This window comes from Phodopus roborovskii, unplaced genomic scaffold, assembly GCF_943737965.1.
Source record: "Phodopus roborovskii unplaced genomic scaffold, PHOROB, whole genome shotgun sequence".
Taxonomy (NCBI): Eukaryota; Metazoa; Chordata; class Mammalia; order Rodentia; family Cricetidae; genus Phodopus; species Phodopus roborovskii.
Genome location: NW_026126514.1, coordinates 5917175 through 5932474, shown reverse-complemented (window position 1 = coordinate 5932474; position 15300 = coordinate 5917175). Strand labels below are relative to the sequence as shown.

General features: G+C 35.9%; 1 protein-coding gene across 6 annotated transcripts in view; it reads left to right on the top strand.

The window, feature by feature from the left end:
• Ralgapa1 (Ral GTPase activating protein catalytic subunit alpha 1) overlaps positions 1-15300 on the top strand; it is a 199380-nt gene that overhangs the window by 119451 nt on the left and 64629 nt on the right. For all 6 annotated transcript variants that reach the window (XM_051195870.1, XM_051195866.1, XM_051195869.1 and 3 more), the window contains 4 exons: positions 2402-2536; positions 2923-3106; positions 9398-10259; positions 13353-13424. In XM_051195870.1, the coding sequence (XP_051051827.1) occupies positions 2402-2536; positions 2923-3106; positions 9398-10259; positions 13353-13424 (1253 nt within the window). The remainder of the gene's footprint in view (positions 1-2401; positions 2537-2922; positions 3107-9397; positions 10260-13352; positions 13425-15300) is intronic.

Here is a 15300-nt window from a genome sequence, read left to right as displayed (position 1 = left end):
AAACTTTTATTCTTTTTTGTTGACATCCATTCAGAACTTTGATTTCAATTCTACGTTAGAACATTAATTTCAGGGATTAATTTGGGTTTGTTTGTTATGATGCTGAGGATGGAACTCAGAGCCTTCTGCATGGTAAGCAAGCACAAAGAGGCCATAATTTCAGATTGTAGGGAAGTTTCTACAATAGGAGGAGGAGTCCTGTTAAATATTTCACTTTACTCCTCCCTTTAGCACATACTGGCTTTACCCCTCTTCAGTGTTGTATATGCATTCTACATACTACAGTGTGCATACAAACTTCCTAAAAGCAAGCAGTTCTTCATGACCACAGTACAGCTCTCAACATCTAGTGATAACATTGATTTATTAATTGTGATGTGATCTATAAATCTTACTTAGATTTCACTAGCTACTTCAATAATGTCCTCTGTGACAAAGGAAAAGCCCAACCTTATGTTCTGTTTGTAAAGTACACTGTTAAATCTTAAACTTTTTTATGGACTGATTTTTCAACAATTTTAAGTTTACTAGAACATTTATTGTTCTGATAGATGGCATGTGGTGACACTGCTCCTCCAACAAGGCTCTGCACCTTTAATCTTTCCCAAACAGTTCCACTCTCTGGGGACAGAAATCCATATGAGCTCTTGGGGGCTACTCTCATACAAATCACCATAGATACTTTCTATCTTATGATCATATGGAAGGTTTGGTTTTGTGAGGGTCCGTTGCTTAGAAGAGTATTAAACTTCGACTTGGAGAATTTATCTTTAATGATGAACAGATCCTAGTTACTGCCTGATTGCCACTTTTATGGCACTATTTATTATTTAGCATTAATTATGATTTTTAAATCTAATAGAAAATATAATTCTGTGTTAGGGTGAAAGTATTGTGTTAATGATATCTGTTATTTTGAAAGTTACTAAAAGGTTTTATTTAATAAAATGAAAAATGCTCTCTGGCAGGATCCTCGGTGAGGTATTACAAATTAGAAAAGGAAAATGGAGGGAGCTAGGGAGATGGCTGGGACTGTAAAGTGCTTGGCATGCAAGCATAAAGACCCCAGTTCATCACCACATGAAGAGCCAGGCATGAGGGCACATGCCAGTACTGGGGAAGCAGAAACATGAGGTCGCCAGGGCTTGCCATTCAGGTAGTCTAGTTGAATCAGCACAGTGAGAGATTGCTTCTGTCTCCCATGAGAAGGTGGACAGCAAGCGAGAAAGACACCAAACATGGACTCTGACCTCCATACGCACATACACACAAGGGAGTTGGGAATGTAAAATAGCTCATTGAGTAAAGGTGCTTGTTACCAAGACTAATGACCTAAGCCTAATTTCTGGAATCTGCATGGGAGGAGAAAACTGACTCCCACAAGTTGTCCCCTGACCTCCACAAGCTTCATCGCACACACACTCCTACATACACACACAAAAATAATAAATACATAGAAAAATGGAAAACAGGCATGATTTTAATATATGAACTAAAACCCTATGTTCTATCTTTGTATAATTTCTTGGATGCAATTACATTTCCTTTTTCTTTTTTGTCTAATGCTTAGGGTACCAAACTGTACTTTCAACCTCAATGTATATTACTACTATAATTAATTGTGTATCGGGATCACTGTTCATAGTTGAACTTAGGATTTATAGTTCCTACAATAAGTTCTAGAAACCCCAGAATAATAAAGTGATTTATTGATTATTAATAATCCCTAATTGGAGCTCTAGAAATGAGGTAACTTGCTCAGCATTGACAAAGTCTGGCTTCAATCCCCAGCACATATACACCTGATATGTTTGCACAGGTTTGTAGTCTCAGCACTTGAGAAGTGAAAGCAGAAAGAAGTTCAGGGTCATCCATGGCTAATGAATTCGGTATTTTTCTTCTGTCTGTAATAAAATACCTGATAAGTAAAACTTAAGGAAAGAATTTGCGACAGCTAGTCACACTGCATGTGTAGTCAGGGAGCAGAAAGTGATGATGAATACTAACACCCTGCTTTCTGTCTTTTTTTTTTTTTTTACTTAGCCTTGCACCACAGTACTTATAAAGGTGCTGCCCACATTAAGGTCACACCCATCACACTCATCACTTTCCTGTTTGTGTGTGTATATGTATGTTTGTGTACATGCACACGTGTGTGCATGTATAAATGAAAAACAGGGGTCTATGTTTGGTGTCTTCCTCAGTTATTCTTCACCTTATTATTTTAAGACATACAGCAATTTGTCTCCCAGGTAATTTTAGATCCTATGATAGTCAATATTAAACGACCATAGCTGCTACATCTTTGACTACACGAGACCTTTTCTCAAAAAGGGGGTTAGGGTGGGGGAAGCCCTTCCCTTATAGGTTTACATTAATACTCTTTTTGTTGTTGTTATAGTTGGTTGTATCATTACTTCTTTGCCTTCTGGACTGGATCATGGCCTTACCTTTAAAGACATTACTCCAGCCAGTCCATGCTACAGGAGCAGAAAATGATAAGACAGAAAAATCTGTCCTCAACTGCATTTATAAGGTAAATATTGTTTGCTTTATTATTTATTTAATAACGAAATGTTTTTAAAACTTCAGAAATAATATTCAGGATCTGATAACATTTCTGAGTTTTAACATTTTCATTGTTTAAAAATAGATTATTTCCTAAAATACATAGACTTTGCTTATCGATCCTAGAAGTAATTTATGAGTACTTCTTACAAGGCAATTTTGTTCAATCACAGAAGTTTGAGAGGGGTTAGATTTTGTTGAATATGAGAACCACTGGTGAGATTCCATGCATCTTTTTAAGAGATATTAATTATTACATTCATCGAAGAGCTAAGGTTTAAAATATTCAAGTTTCTGCCAAGCTTTTATGTTACTTGTGGCTTTCTTTTATTTTTATATTCTCTTTTCTCTTAGGTATTACATGGGTGTGTATATGGAGCACAATGCTTTAGCAATCCAAAGTATTTCCCAATAAGCCTTTCTGATTTGGCATCTGTAGATTATGATCCTTTTATGCATTTGGAAAGTCTGAAAGAGCCTGAACCTCTACACTCTCCTGATTCAGAACGATCTTCTAAACTCCAGCCTGTAACAGAAGGTACCATGAGATTTCCTTAAGACAGTGTTACTGCTTGAGTTCTGATAAGATATGTTTTGAGACCATGAATAGGTTTCTGGTTATAGTAGTTTACCTAACCATGTATTTATTTATCTATCATAAATTAGTTTTCAGTTTAAGCAATAACTGCATATGTAAAATTACTAATGTTATATATGATAATATTCTCTTTCTGCTCTGGTACTTGGGAATATCTTATTGTAGATTTTATAGTATTTTTTAAGAATAACTCGAGAATTATGAAGTCTGAAAGACTTGGTAATGACTCTCAGTTGCTGAGAGACATTTTAGTCCCTCATTTATAAAATGCAGATAATAATATTAGTTTCAGCATGAATGAATTGTTTTGAGTACTGAGGTTATATATGTAAATTCCTTTCACAGTCCTTAGTACATAATGAGTTCAGCATTCAAAATTTTGTTTACATTTTTAATTGTTTTGTATGTGTATTTATGCACAGCAAATAATTTACCAGAGTCAGCTATCCTTCCATCACGTGAAGGAGGTGTTTAAGGATGAAGTGAGTTGAATTTCCTTAAAATAAGTGAAACTCAGTAGAGAGTTGTTCAGTTTCTGTGAGTTTATAAGCTTCCTGTTGTTTCTGTTGCTGTTGAAATTTCAGCTTTAATCCATGGTTGTCAGATAAGATACAGGAGGTTATATCAATTGTTTTCTTTCTGTTGAGACTTGCTTTGTGGCTGAGCATATGGTCAGTTTTGGAGAACATTCCATGAGGTGCTGAGAAGAAGGCATGTTCTTTTATATTTGGGTGAGATGTTCTGTAGTTATTGGTTAGGTTCATTTGAGTCATAATGTCTGTTAGTTCTGTTATTTCTTTGTTTAGCTTCTGTGTCCATTGCTGAGAGTTGGGGATTGAAGTTTCCCACTATTGTCATGTGGGTTTCTATGTTTGATTTAAACTTTAGTAATGTTTCTTTTACAAATGTGGGTGCCCTTACATTTGGAGCATAAATGTTCAGAATTGACACATCATCTTGGTAGGTTTTTAAATTTGGTTGGAAATCTATTTTGTTAGATATTATAATAGCTACACCAGTGTGCTTCTTAGGTCCATTTGATTGGAAAACATTTTCCCAACCTTTTACTCTGAGGTAATGGCTGTCTTTTATATTAAGGTGTGTTTCTTGTGTGCAGCAGAATGATGATGGATCCTGTTTTCATAGACATTCTGTTAGCCGTATCTTTTTATTGGAGAATTGAGTCCATTGATATTGAGAGATATTGAAGTGAGGTGAATTAACTTAAAATAAGTGAGTAGCATATTATTTCAAGAATAAAGTCCCTGAAGGAATATACTGGAATTCATTAATCCTAGGATTTGTCCTTCATTTAGGACTAGAAAAGAAAGGAAAAGGAAAATGAATTAAAGGAATTGATATCATGAAGACCCAGTGAAAAATAAACTGTCAAATGGTTGTACTGATCATCAGATAGTAAAGCGAGTCTAACAAATTCAAAGGAACTGTGAATAGTTGAGTATTGGTTTTCAGTTTACATCTGGAACCCAAGTTTGGTAAAGAATTGTTTACAGAAGTAACTAACAGCTAGGGAGAAAATAGAGTGTTCTCAAGAGGTAGAAAGTAGATGTGGACTGATGTAAGAAAGTAAAGCAGTGGTTCTCAGTTTAGAACCACATTAGAATATGGATAATCTCGTTTCATTGATAGATGGTGATGGTCTGTATTTTAAGATTGCTGGGATTTCCAAGGCTCTGCATGTGAGTAATCTGCAGCCATGGTTGAGAACCTCTGAAAGTTGGTGTGCTATACCAGCAGTTCATTCAATAGTGTTTTAGGGAGTAGAATTTCTTCAAATAAGTTTTATAAAGAAGCGAAATTTGCCGGGTGTTGGTGGTGCACACCTTTAATTCCAGCACTTGGGAGGCAGAGGCAGGTAGATCTCTGTGAGTTTGAGGCCAGCCTAGTCTACAGAGCTAGTTCCAGGACAGGCTCCAAAGCCACAGAGAAACCCTGTCTCGAAAAACAAAACAAAACAAACAAACAAAAAAAAAAAAGCACAATTTTAAAGCTTTTTAAAATAAAGCTCAGTAGAGTAGAACCTAGAGATATGACCTTTCCAGGGGCTTCGCCAAGGGCTGCTCAAAACACAAGTGGGGGCTGGAAAGCTGGTTAGGGGTTAAGAGCACCACTTGACTGCTCTTCCAGAGGTCCTGAGTTCAATTCCCAACAACCTCATGGTGGCTCACAACCATCTATAATAATATTCAGTGTCCAGGCATACATGGAGGCAGAAGGTTGTATACATAATTAATTAATTAATTAAAATATAGAGAGTGTGTGTGCGCGCACATGGTTGATGTATTTGGAAACCAGAGGACAACTTGTGGCAGTCAGTTCTGTGCTTTCCCTGTGTGAGTTCTCAGGATGGAACTCAAGTCATCAGCCTTGGTAGCAATTGTCTTTGCCTGCTGAGCCATCTTACCACCACCCCCAAAATGTTTGAATGTATTTTATATACAATTACTATAGAGTACAGTAAGTAGAGAAAAAGATATTTAAAAGGTGAGCTTGATACTAATACCAAATATTTTTGTTCTCTGTGTCAAGTTGTTCCCTTTGTGCTTCCTCAAAGGTAGTTAGTGAGGTCACATAAATTCAGAATTGTTTAGGAACAGCATGATGCATCAACAGATGGTATTACTTTACTCTGGTCTGTGAACTCTAGACTACATGCTGTGGGTTTTGCTGTGTTTGAGGGGGGTGTTGTTTTGTAGGAGTTTTTGTTGAAGCTTTTTTTCTAAGGCAAAATGACTGATATTGTATCCTTGTCTAAGACATGCCTCATTGTCTTCAAGTACTTTTTTGACCAATGAATTCTAAACATAGAGTGTACCCATAATCAGCTCAGTATTGGACTGAAAAGTGATTTGAAAACTATTGGCAGGAGTGGCTATAATTACTAAATTTACTACAGAACAAGGGAAGGTAGTGAAGTTGGCTTTTTGTCAGATGGCAGTAGTTTTATTAGAAAAAATTCATCATTTTCAGGGCTAGAGTGAAAGGAGGCTCCAAAGATCCATTCTTTCCTAATTATAGTTTCACCTATGCATATTATGCAAAGCTAATATTTAAAGCATTTGCCAAAATTAACTTCCTCTGCATGTCTTTTACAGAACAGTGAATTGCAGCAGCTTTTTATGGCTTGCTGCTTTTGTATGCCATAATAATCTGTAATTATGGGTTTGCTTTAAATGATGTAGGCTTGTTTAATGTGACGATCTGAACAGATAGCCCTGACTAGCTTGGGTTTGTTTAATGAATGCTAGTTATACAGTGCCTTAGAAGCATTGATATCTCCATTTTGCATCTTCTCACCAGACTGGTTATCTTAGAATTTAATTTTAAATTTTAAATTTGAGGATTTTATGTCTTCTTTCTATCTTAGCAGGTAAGTATGAGAGAGATGTTTTCTTTAGTTTACTGCTCAAAAATCTAAATAAATCTAATCACTCAATTGACAACTAAAAGATTTTTGATCTTTTGAAATAGATGCATATATCCTGAATTTAGAAAAGCATCTTAGGAGAAAAAATGATTGTGCTCATATCCAAATTAGAAATTTATCCTTTAAGTGTTTTCAATGTTAATAATTATAGTAGATTATAGCAATTTTTATGGCTTGCTGTTTTTGTCTCCTGCTTAAAGCAGTAATATATAAGTGGGTAACACTTTTTTGATTTTTTTTTAGTTTATTTATTATGTATAGATTTACTTATTATGTACATAGTGTTTTGCCTGCACATGTGTCTGTGCAGAAGAGGGCACCAGATCTCATTATAGGTGGCTGTGAGCCACTATGTGGTTGCTGGGAATTGAATTCAGGACCTCTGGAAGAGCAGCCAGTGATGTTAATATCTTTGCTATCTTTTCAGCCTGATTTTTGTTCTTTTGAGCTGGGTCTTACTGTGTATTCAGGCCAGCCTTGTGCTCCTCTGGATTTCTCCTGCCTCAGCCTGTACCCAAGTACAGGACTACATACATGCACCTCCTTGTCCAGCTCCACAAGCTCTTTTCAACTAAATTCCCATGGTCTCCTCCTCTGGGCAGATGATGTATAGAGTTGACTAATGCCCGGGCTTGGGGGTTTATGTTTTACAAAATAAGCTGAGCCATTTTGGGGGGTTATTTATAAGCAATTCTAAAAGAGAAATGTCTAAAATCTGTATCCCTTAAAATGCTATCAAAATTGAATAGATTTTATTGTATTTATTATTCTAAGCCTTGTACATAAGAGCTTTTAATTCATCTTTATGAATAGACCTAGGATTTTCTTACAGGATAATGGGATTGCCCTCTGGTAATAGAATAATAGGGAAATACAGGCATTCTGTAACTGGGCCTAAGTCTGAGTAGAGGCAAGAGCACCTAAGTCCTCCTCCCGCCTCAAATGACAAAGTATCCTCTTCTGGCATGGATACTAGTACATCCTTACCAGCCACAGCACTTCTCCTAATCTTCCCAACACCAGTGCACAACTGGCCTTTCATCAGCAATCATAAACTCTTGGGTATGGTGACTTCACAGGGTCACCTGCCTTCTAGGAGCTACCTACCCTGCCTACTCTCAAGGGAACTCCACCTGGGCCATGGACCCAAATAAATCTCAGAATATATTTACTTAGACTTTTGTACATCTCCGCGTTTCCCTCTGAAAATGTGTACTCCACAACCCAACATTTTAGCAGTTGGCTTTGCCAAGTAATTGTCTAGCTTTTCTCCCTGCCTCTTTCTTCGGCTTTTGTCTTCGTCTCCTGTCTTAGTTTTTTTTTTTTTTTTTTTTTTTATTGCTGTGATAAAGTGCCATGACCAAGGCAGCTTACAGAAGGAAGGGTTTATTTGAACTTAATGGTTTCAGGATTGGAGACCATCACTATTATGGCAGGGAACATGGAGGCAGGCAGGTGGGCAGAGTATTGGAGCAGCAGCATTTGAAAGCCCATTTCCAGTGACATATTTCCTCTAGCAAGGCCACACCTCCTAATCCACTCCAAAATAGCCTCCAACTGGGGACCAAGTATGCCAATGTCTAAGACTTATGGGGACCATCTCATTCAAATCACCCCATGTTCTCTTCCTCTTTCCTTCTTCAGGTCCTAATGAAAGACATCTTACTTTCCAGGCCTCTCAAACAGTTGTGTTGTCTGAGTTTTCTTATCTTACTCTTTCATATCTTTCATATTCATACTCATGAATATGCTTAGCTGGTTTCCTTAATATGAATAGGGGAGGGAAAAATGCTTTTCATATACTTTTAGATTAGACCATATTGATCCACAAAATTTACTTTAAAAACTATAATGCCTAAACAAGTAGGCCCATCATCAATTTTTAATTTTTTTATTTTGTTTTGTTTGTATTTTTTATAAATCACTGGAGATCAATCTTAGGGTCTTACTATTACCAGGCAAATGTTCTGTAACTGAAGCTACATCCTTAATCCATATTTTTTTATGTTTGTTTTATTATTTTTTAATTATGTGTGGTATATGCACCTGATCAAGTGACCAAGGAAGTAAGAGATGAATTATGTCACTTTTGGGCTAGAGTTACAGGCAGTTGTGAGCCTTGTGATTTGGGTGTTGGGAGCCAAACGTGGATCCTCTGGAAGAGCAGCAAGTACTCTTAACTAATAACTAATCTCGCCCGCTCCCATAGCTCATATTTGGAGGTTGGCTTTGTCATATAAGGGTATACTGTTCACTGTTTAAATTCATTCTCATTCTTTAAGTTTAATTCAGATATCACTTTTCTCTGACATACTTTTTTATCATCAGTGGAAGCCAGAACGAAATGACATTTAAAGATGCTGTAGACTGTGTCTCTAAATCTGGAATGCCTTCATGAGATAAACATATCAGTTGGATAGATTTCATTGGCTTTTTAATCTGTGTATTTAGTGTATTTCAGAGAATTGATTTCTGATACTTGTGATCTTCAAAGGAGATCTTCATTTAAAAGCTTTTGTTTAAATTGTGAATCCATTAGCAACAGTTTCAGAAGGGCTTCCTTATAAATAAAACTACTTCATCAGAAAAGTTTACTTTCTACCATTCCTATAATAAGGAAGCTAGATTATATGTATTAATGTTATTTAGATATTTGACTGTGATGTTAGCAATGTGATAAAGTCCTCATTTTTTCTAATATGTTTTATGACTCCCAAAAACAGTATTATTCCTACTCATTTGTGGGGTTCCCTCCTTTTTTTTTTTTTTTTTTTTTTTTCCAGTGAAAACTCAGATGCAGCAAGGATTGATCTCTATAGCAGCCCGGACTGTTATTACCCATCTGGTGAATCACTTGGGCCATTATCCCATGAGTGGTGGTCCTGCTATGCTGACAAGTCAGGTCTGTGAAAATCATGACAATCATTACAGTGAAAGTACTGAACTTTCCCCTGAGCTCTTTGAAAGTCCAAATATTCAGTTCTTTGTGCTGAATAATACAACTTTGGTGTCTTGTATCCAAATAAGAGCAGAAGAAAGTATGCCTGGAGGAGGGTTAGCCGCTGGCCTTGTGTCAGCTAATTCCAATGTTAGAATCATAGTTCGTGATCTCTCTGGAAAGTACTCATGGGATTCTGCCATACTGTATGGTCCACCCATTGTGAGTAGTTTGTCCGAACCTACATCTTTCATACTTTCAATGTCTCACCAAGAGAAGCCAGAAGAGCCTCCTACATCTAATGAATGCTTAGAAGATATAACAGTAAAAGATGGACTTTCTCTACAGCTTAGAAGATTTAGAGAAACTGTACCAACTTGGTCTACAATAAGGGAGGAAGAAGATGCACTTGACGAACTCCTGCAGTATTTAGGCACTACGAGTCCTGAATGTTTACAGAGAACTGGAATCTCCCTCAATGTTCCTGCTCCACAACCTGTATGCATTTCTGAAAAACAGGAGAATGATGTCATTAATGCTATCCTTAAGCAATACACAGAAGAAAAAGAGTTTGTGGAGAAGCACTTTAATGACTTAAACATGAAAGCCTCAGAACAAGATGAACCAACACCTCAGAAGCCTCAGTCCGCATTTTATTACTGCAGATTGCTTCTTAGTATCTTGGGAATGAATTCCTGGGACAAACGGTAAGAAAAGAGTTTTCCTTTTTTTTTTTTTTTTTTTTTTTTTTTACATTAGTCCTCATCTTCTGATCAAGAATTTTAGTCTCAGGCAATGGCAGGGCACACCTTTAATCCCAGCACATGGGAGGCAGAGGCAGTTGAATCTCTGTAAATTTGAGACCAGCCTGATCTACAAATAAAGTTCCAGGACAGCCAGGGCTACATAGTTAGACTGCATCTTAAAAAAAAAAAAGAGAGAGAGAGAGAGAGAGAGAAGCAAAAATTTAGTTTTTATTCATTTTCTTATTAAATTCTATCTGCCATGCTGGAGAGATTGGCTCAGCAGCTGAGAGTGTGTATTACTCTTTCAGAGGCCCCAAGTTTAGTTGCTAGCATCCCTGTGAGCACTTCAGAACTGCGACTCCAGCTCCAGTGAGTCTAATGCCTAGGCCAGGCCTCTTCAGACATTGTACTCACCTGCACACACCTACACACAAACATACATATGTGCACATAAGCACATAATTAAGAAAATTTAAAAACTAGGAGCTGAAGAGTTAGTTCAGTGGTTAGGAGCACTTGTTCTTGCAGTGGATCCAAATTCTGTTCTTAGCCCCCAGTTAGTGGCTAGCAACTATCTGTAACTCCAGTTCTATAGAATCCAGCATCTTCTAACCTTTGCACCTTTGCATGTGATATACGTATATATGTGCAGGCAAAACACGCATACATATAAAACAAAATAAATCTTTTTTAAAATCCTTTAAAAAGAAAATAAAACTGATATATTCTATATACCAATTAGTTGTTTTGACCAATAGGCAATTTGTCTGGGTTTGTTTGTTTATTTTGTTGATTGAATGGTTTAACTATTGAAATCCGGGAGAATAAAAGCTAATTTAATTCAGTACATTCTTAACAGTTCCATAGTAACTACTGAAACTATGTAACTTAGAAATTATAGTCATGTAATTGAAAAAATCAAATGTTTAAACCTTTATTTAAGACTATCAGTTTTTAGCCCAGTCCTAATGTTTTCATTTCAAATTTTAAATAAGGAAGTAACTCAAAATTTATGATCAAATCAAGAAAAGAATGGATTTTTTTATCCTCCTATTTTTGTTTTCCTATAAATGTTACATAATTTTATCAAAAACTTAAAATAGAGTACAGGGCATTTTGGTACACCCTGTAATTCTAGCATTTTGAAGATGTGTAGGCAAAGCCAGCCTGGGCTATAAAAGACCCTGTCTCCAAAATCAAAACAAAATAATCTTATAATGGGGCTGGAAGTTTAGTAAAATAATAGGGTGCAGTTAGCACTTGCAAGGCCTTGTGTTTAACCTCCAGTACAGAAAACACCAAAAACAAATATCTTACAATAATTAAGTTAGGACTTAAATGAAAAGAACATTGGACTTAAATCAAAACTAGGTTAAAGACACTTTGTCTTTGAACTTTGGCCTATAGTGTCGAAATTGAGGATAATTTTTAGATCATACTATAAAGAAATAATGTACAAAAACCCTTAGGATTTACTTTATATTTATGCATTACTAGTATATGTTTAGGTCTTTTGTTTGTTCTGGGTTTTTTGAGACAGGATCTTATGTCATCCAGGCTGGTTTTGAACTGGCTTTGTAGCTGAGGGTGACCATGAAGCTCTTGATCCTCTGTCTCCACCTTTCAAGTGATCAGACTACAGGTATGTGCCAACATGCCTGGCTGCATTTAGGTTTTGTTGTCATTATTTTAAATAGAAATTGAGTGCAAGACCTTAGGCATGCTATGTACAATCTCTATAATTTGTTTTTTCATTTTTGTGCTATCAAAAACTGTAGGAGAATGGGAGATGACATATTATTTACTTTATCATTAAATAATAGAAATATATCATTTCTATTCAGCTTATAGAAGGGAGCAGCTTGGAAGAGACTAGATGAATAAATCTGCGATACTCTAGGTACATGTGAGTTAACTAAGATAGGCCTGCTCTCCCTCTTGCTCAGTATTTATATTTTTACTTGATTTAAAACCTTCTATTTGTTAAACAGTATTCTTGCCTAAGCCATTCCATATTACTTTTTCATTTATTTTCTGAGGTACAAGGGTATACACATGCCATGACATATGTATAGAGGTCAAATGACTACTGACAAGAGTCATTTCTGTCTTTCCACCATGTAAGTCCCAGTGATTATGCTCAGATTCAGGCTTAATATGAGATGCTATTACCTGCTAAGACATCTCTGCAATCCCCTATGCCTTTTTATATAAACAGCATAGTTTGTCTTATGTTATAGCTGACTACAGGTAATTATCACTTAGTTATTATAGAAATGCACTCTAGTTTCTTGCTATGGCATGATCTATATGTTGTCTCCTAAGAAAAGTTAAAGATGGAAAGCTGTTTTTTAATGACAGTATTAATTTTATTTATATATTTAGTACACATAAAGTAAAAATTCTGTGTTTATTCATATTTTTTAAATATAAATAATAGTAATAATAGTACTGAGAGTATATATGTGTATATACACACCTGTGTATGTAATAATAGGACTGAGGGTGTGTGTACTATGTCTATATATTAATATATATGTATATATATACATGTATGTATGTATGTGTGGGATGGATAGATAGATAGATAGATAGATAGATAGATAGATAGATAGATAGATAGATAGCCAGCCTGGTATGTGTAAGCCTCTGATTTGATTATCTCACACCACATGCACAACACACACACACACACACACAGACACACACCAGCAAAAAATGTTTTAATACCTGTAGTATAAAACAAGGGGGAAAAGCAAGTTCTTACATGTCCTTGTATCCATTTCTCTGGATGTAAGTGTGGAGTGCTCACAGCATCAACAAGGAGAGTTTGAACTGCCCTTGATAAAGTAGGTATATCATCAAATGAGTGAAGGCCTGGGACAAATATGACATATATTCTTTACATTTTTTAGGGTCTGTTCTCCTTTGTGTTAGAAGTATGGAAAGACAAGAAAAGTGTAAGAAGTTGCATGAGTAGAATGGGAAGTATTTCCAGACTATCATGTCCTTCCTTTTAAAGGTGATGAAATGTTTATAAATCTCTCTATTTAGGAGGAGCTTTCATCTCCTGAAGAAAAATGAAAAGCTGCTTAGAGAACTTAGGAACTTGGATTCAAGGCAGTGGTGAGTTGTTGGGAAATTTTGATATTTACAACTGGAAACTTTCAGCTATCTCTGTTGACAGTAATACTGTGGATAGCAATGTAAACTGTAATACTGTACTGTTGAGTTACAGCTTTTTGAATGGAAACTATGCCATTGTACCTAAAATAAATTAATTTTAAGAAAAAAATTAGAACTGTATTAAGATGTTTGTTATATTTAAATTACTTATATTCTTTGTGTGCATTTCACAATCCTCTTGAATTGGAAAAAAACTAATTGAATGTTTAAAATATCCTTAGATCCCTGTGCCATACTTAATAACTTACTCACTGTTCTGGTGCTTCAGATGGGTTGGAAAGCTAATTTGAAGCAAGCTTCCTGTTATGATATCACTATTGTACAAGAATTCAAAGTGAAATGAGCTGATGTACACTTTTGCTCCACATCTTTCAAAGCCCTATGCTGGGACATTTTTTTTTCACATTTTTTTTTCAATCTCAGTACCAGAAAGTTACCCTTTCATTGGTACATTACTCTGGTTTACATCTCTTCTGCCTGTGTATGATCCTCTTTTAAAAAAAAAAAAATCTCTTTATCTTAAATTTCTTTGTATTCATAATGTGCTTGACATACTCGGGAGGAGGGAACTTCAGTTAAGGAATTGACTCCCTGGGATTGGCTGGTGCATGTCTGTAGGGCATTTTCTTGGTTTCTAACTTATGTAGGAGAGCCCAGCCCATTTTGGACAGTACCATCCTTTGGCAAGTGGGTCTCAGTTGTCTAACAAAGGTAGCTGGTCATGAGCCTGGGAACAGGTCAGTAAGCATTGTTCTACCAGGGTCTCTGCTTCAGTTTTTGTCTTGTTTTTGTCTTGGATTACCTGGATAGTGGACTAACCTGTAGGATGACATAAACCCTTTCCTCCCCACATTATTTTTAGTCAGTCTTACCACAACAACAGAAAAACAAACTAGTGCAACTTTTAAGCTACAGACCTTATTCCTTTCACGCTGTATGGGAAAGTGTCACCAGTGACTCACTTTCTGTATTTCCTAACTGGTTTTTGTTGAGGGACTTTTGATTTACTTCAGCATAGCCTTTTAAATATTTTTGCATTTATTTAATTGCTGTGTGTGTGTTTATGTGGGTGGGTGTGTTTTGTATATGTTAAGGATTATTTTATATTTGTGGAAGCTGTTTAACTTTCAGTTTTCAGCTTCTGATTGAGTTTATTCATTTTTGCATAGTCATCTTTCTTAGTATTTTTTGCATTTCTTCAATTGTGCTTGCAGAGTGCTGTATTGAAGTCATTCATTCTATATTTCTTTATAATCTTTATTTGGTTAAGATGGTTTTCTTTTATGGTTAGTCCTTTATTCTTTCTAGACTATATTTTGGATTATGGCTTATAAAGTTATCTTCTAAGTCTGATGACCTGAGTTCAATCCCTGGGACCCACGTAGTGGAAGAAGAGAACTGACCCCCAGAAAATGTCCTCTGACTATCCTTTGTGCACATACATACACAATAATAATAATAATAATAACAGTAATAATAATGAATAAAAAATGACTCAGTGGTTAAAAGCAGGTAATGTACTAGCTAGCAGAGGACCTGAGCTGAGTTCCCAGCACCCATGTCAGGTGGCTCACTACTGACTGCCTTGTAACCCAGGTCTAGGAGACCTGACACCCTCTTTTTGTCTGCACAGGCACTAATACGCACATGCACATACCCACATGCAGATACACACATATACATAAATAATAATAAAAATAAATAATTTTAGAAGAGAATTAGAACTAGGTTGAATATTTGAAAGTATCTATTTCTATAATTTGTTAAGTTACCCCTAATCTTTTCTATTGTTTTACTATTGCCTTTATCAAATAAA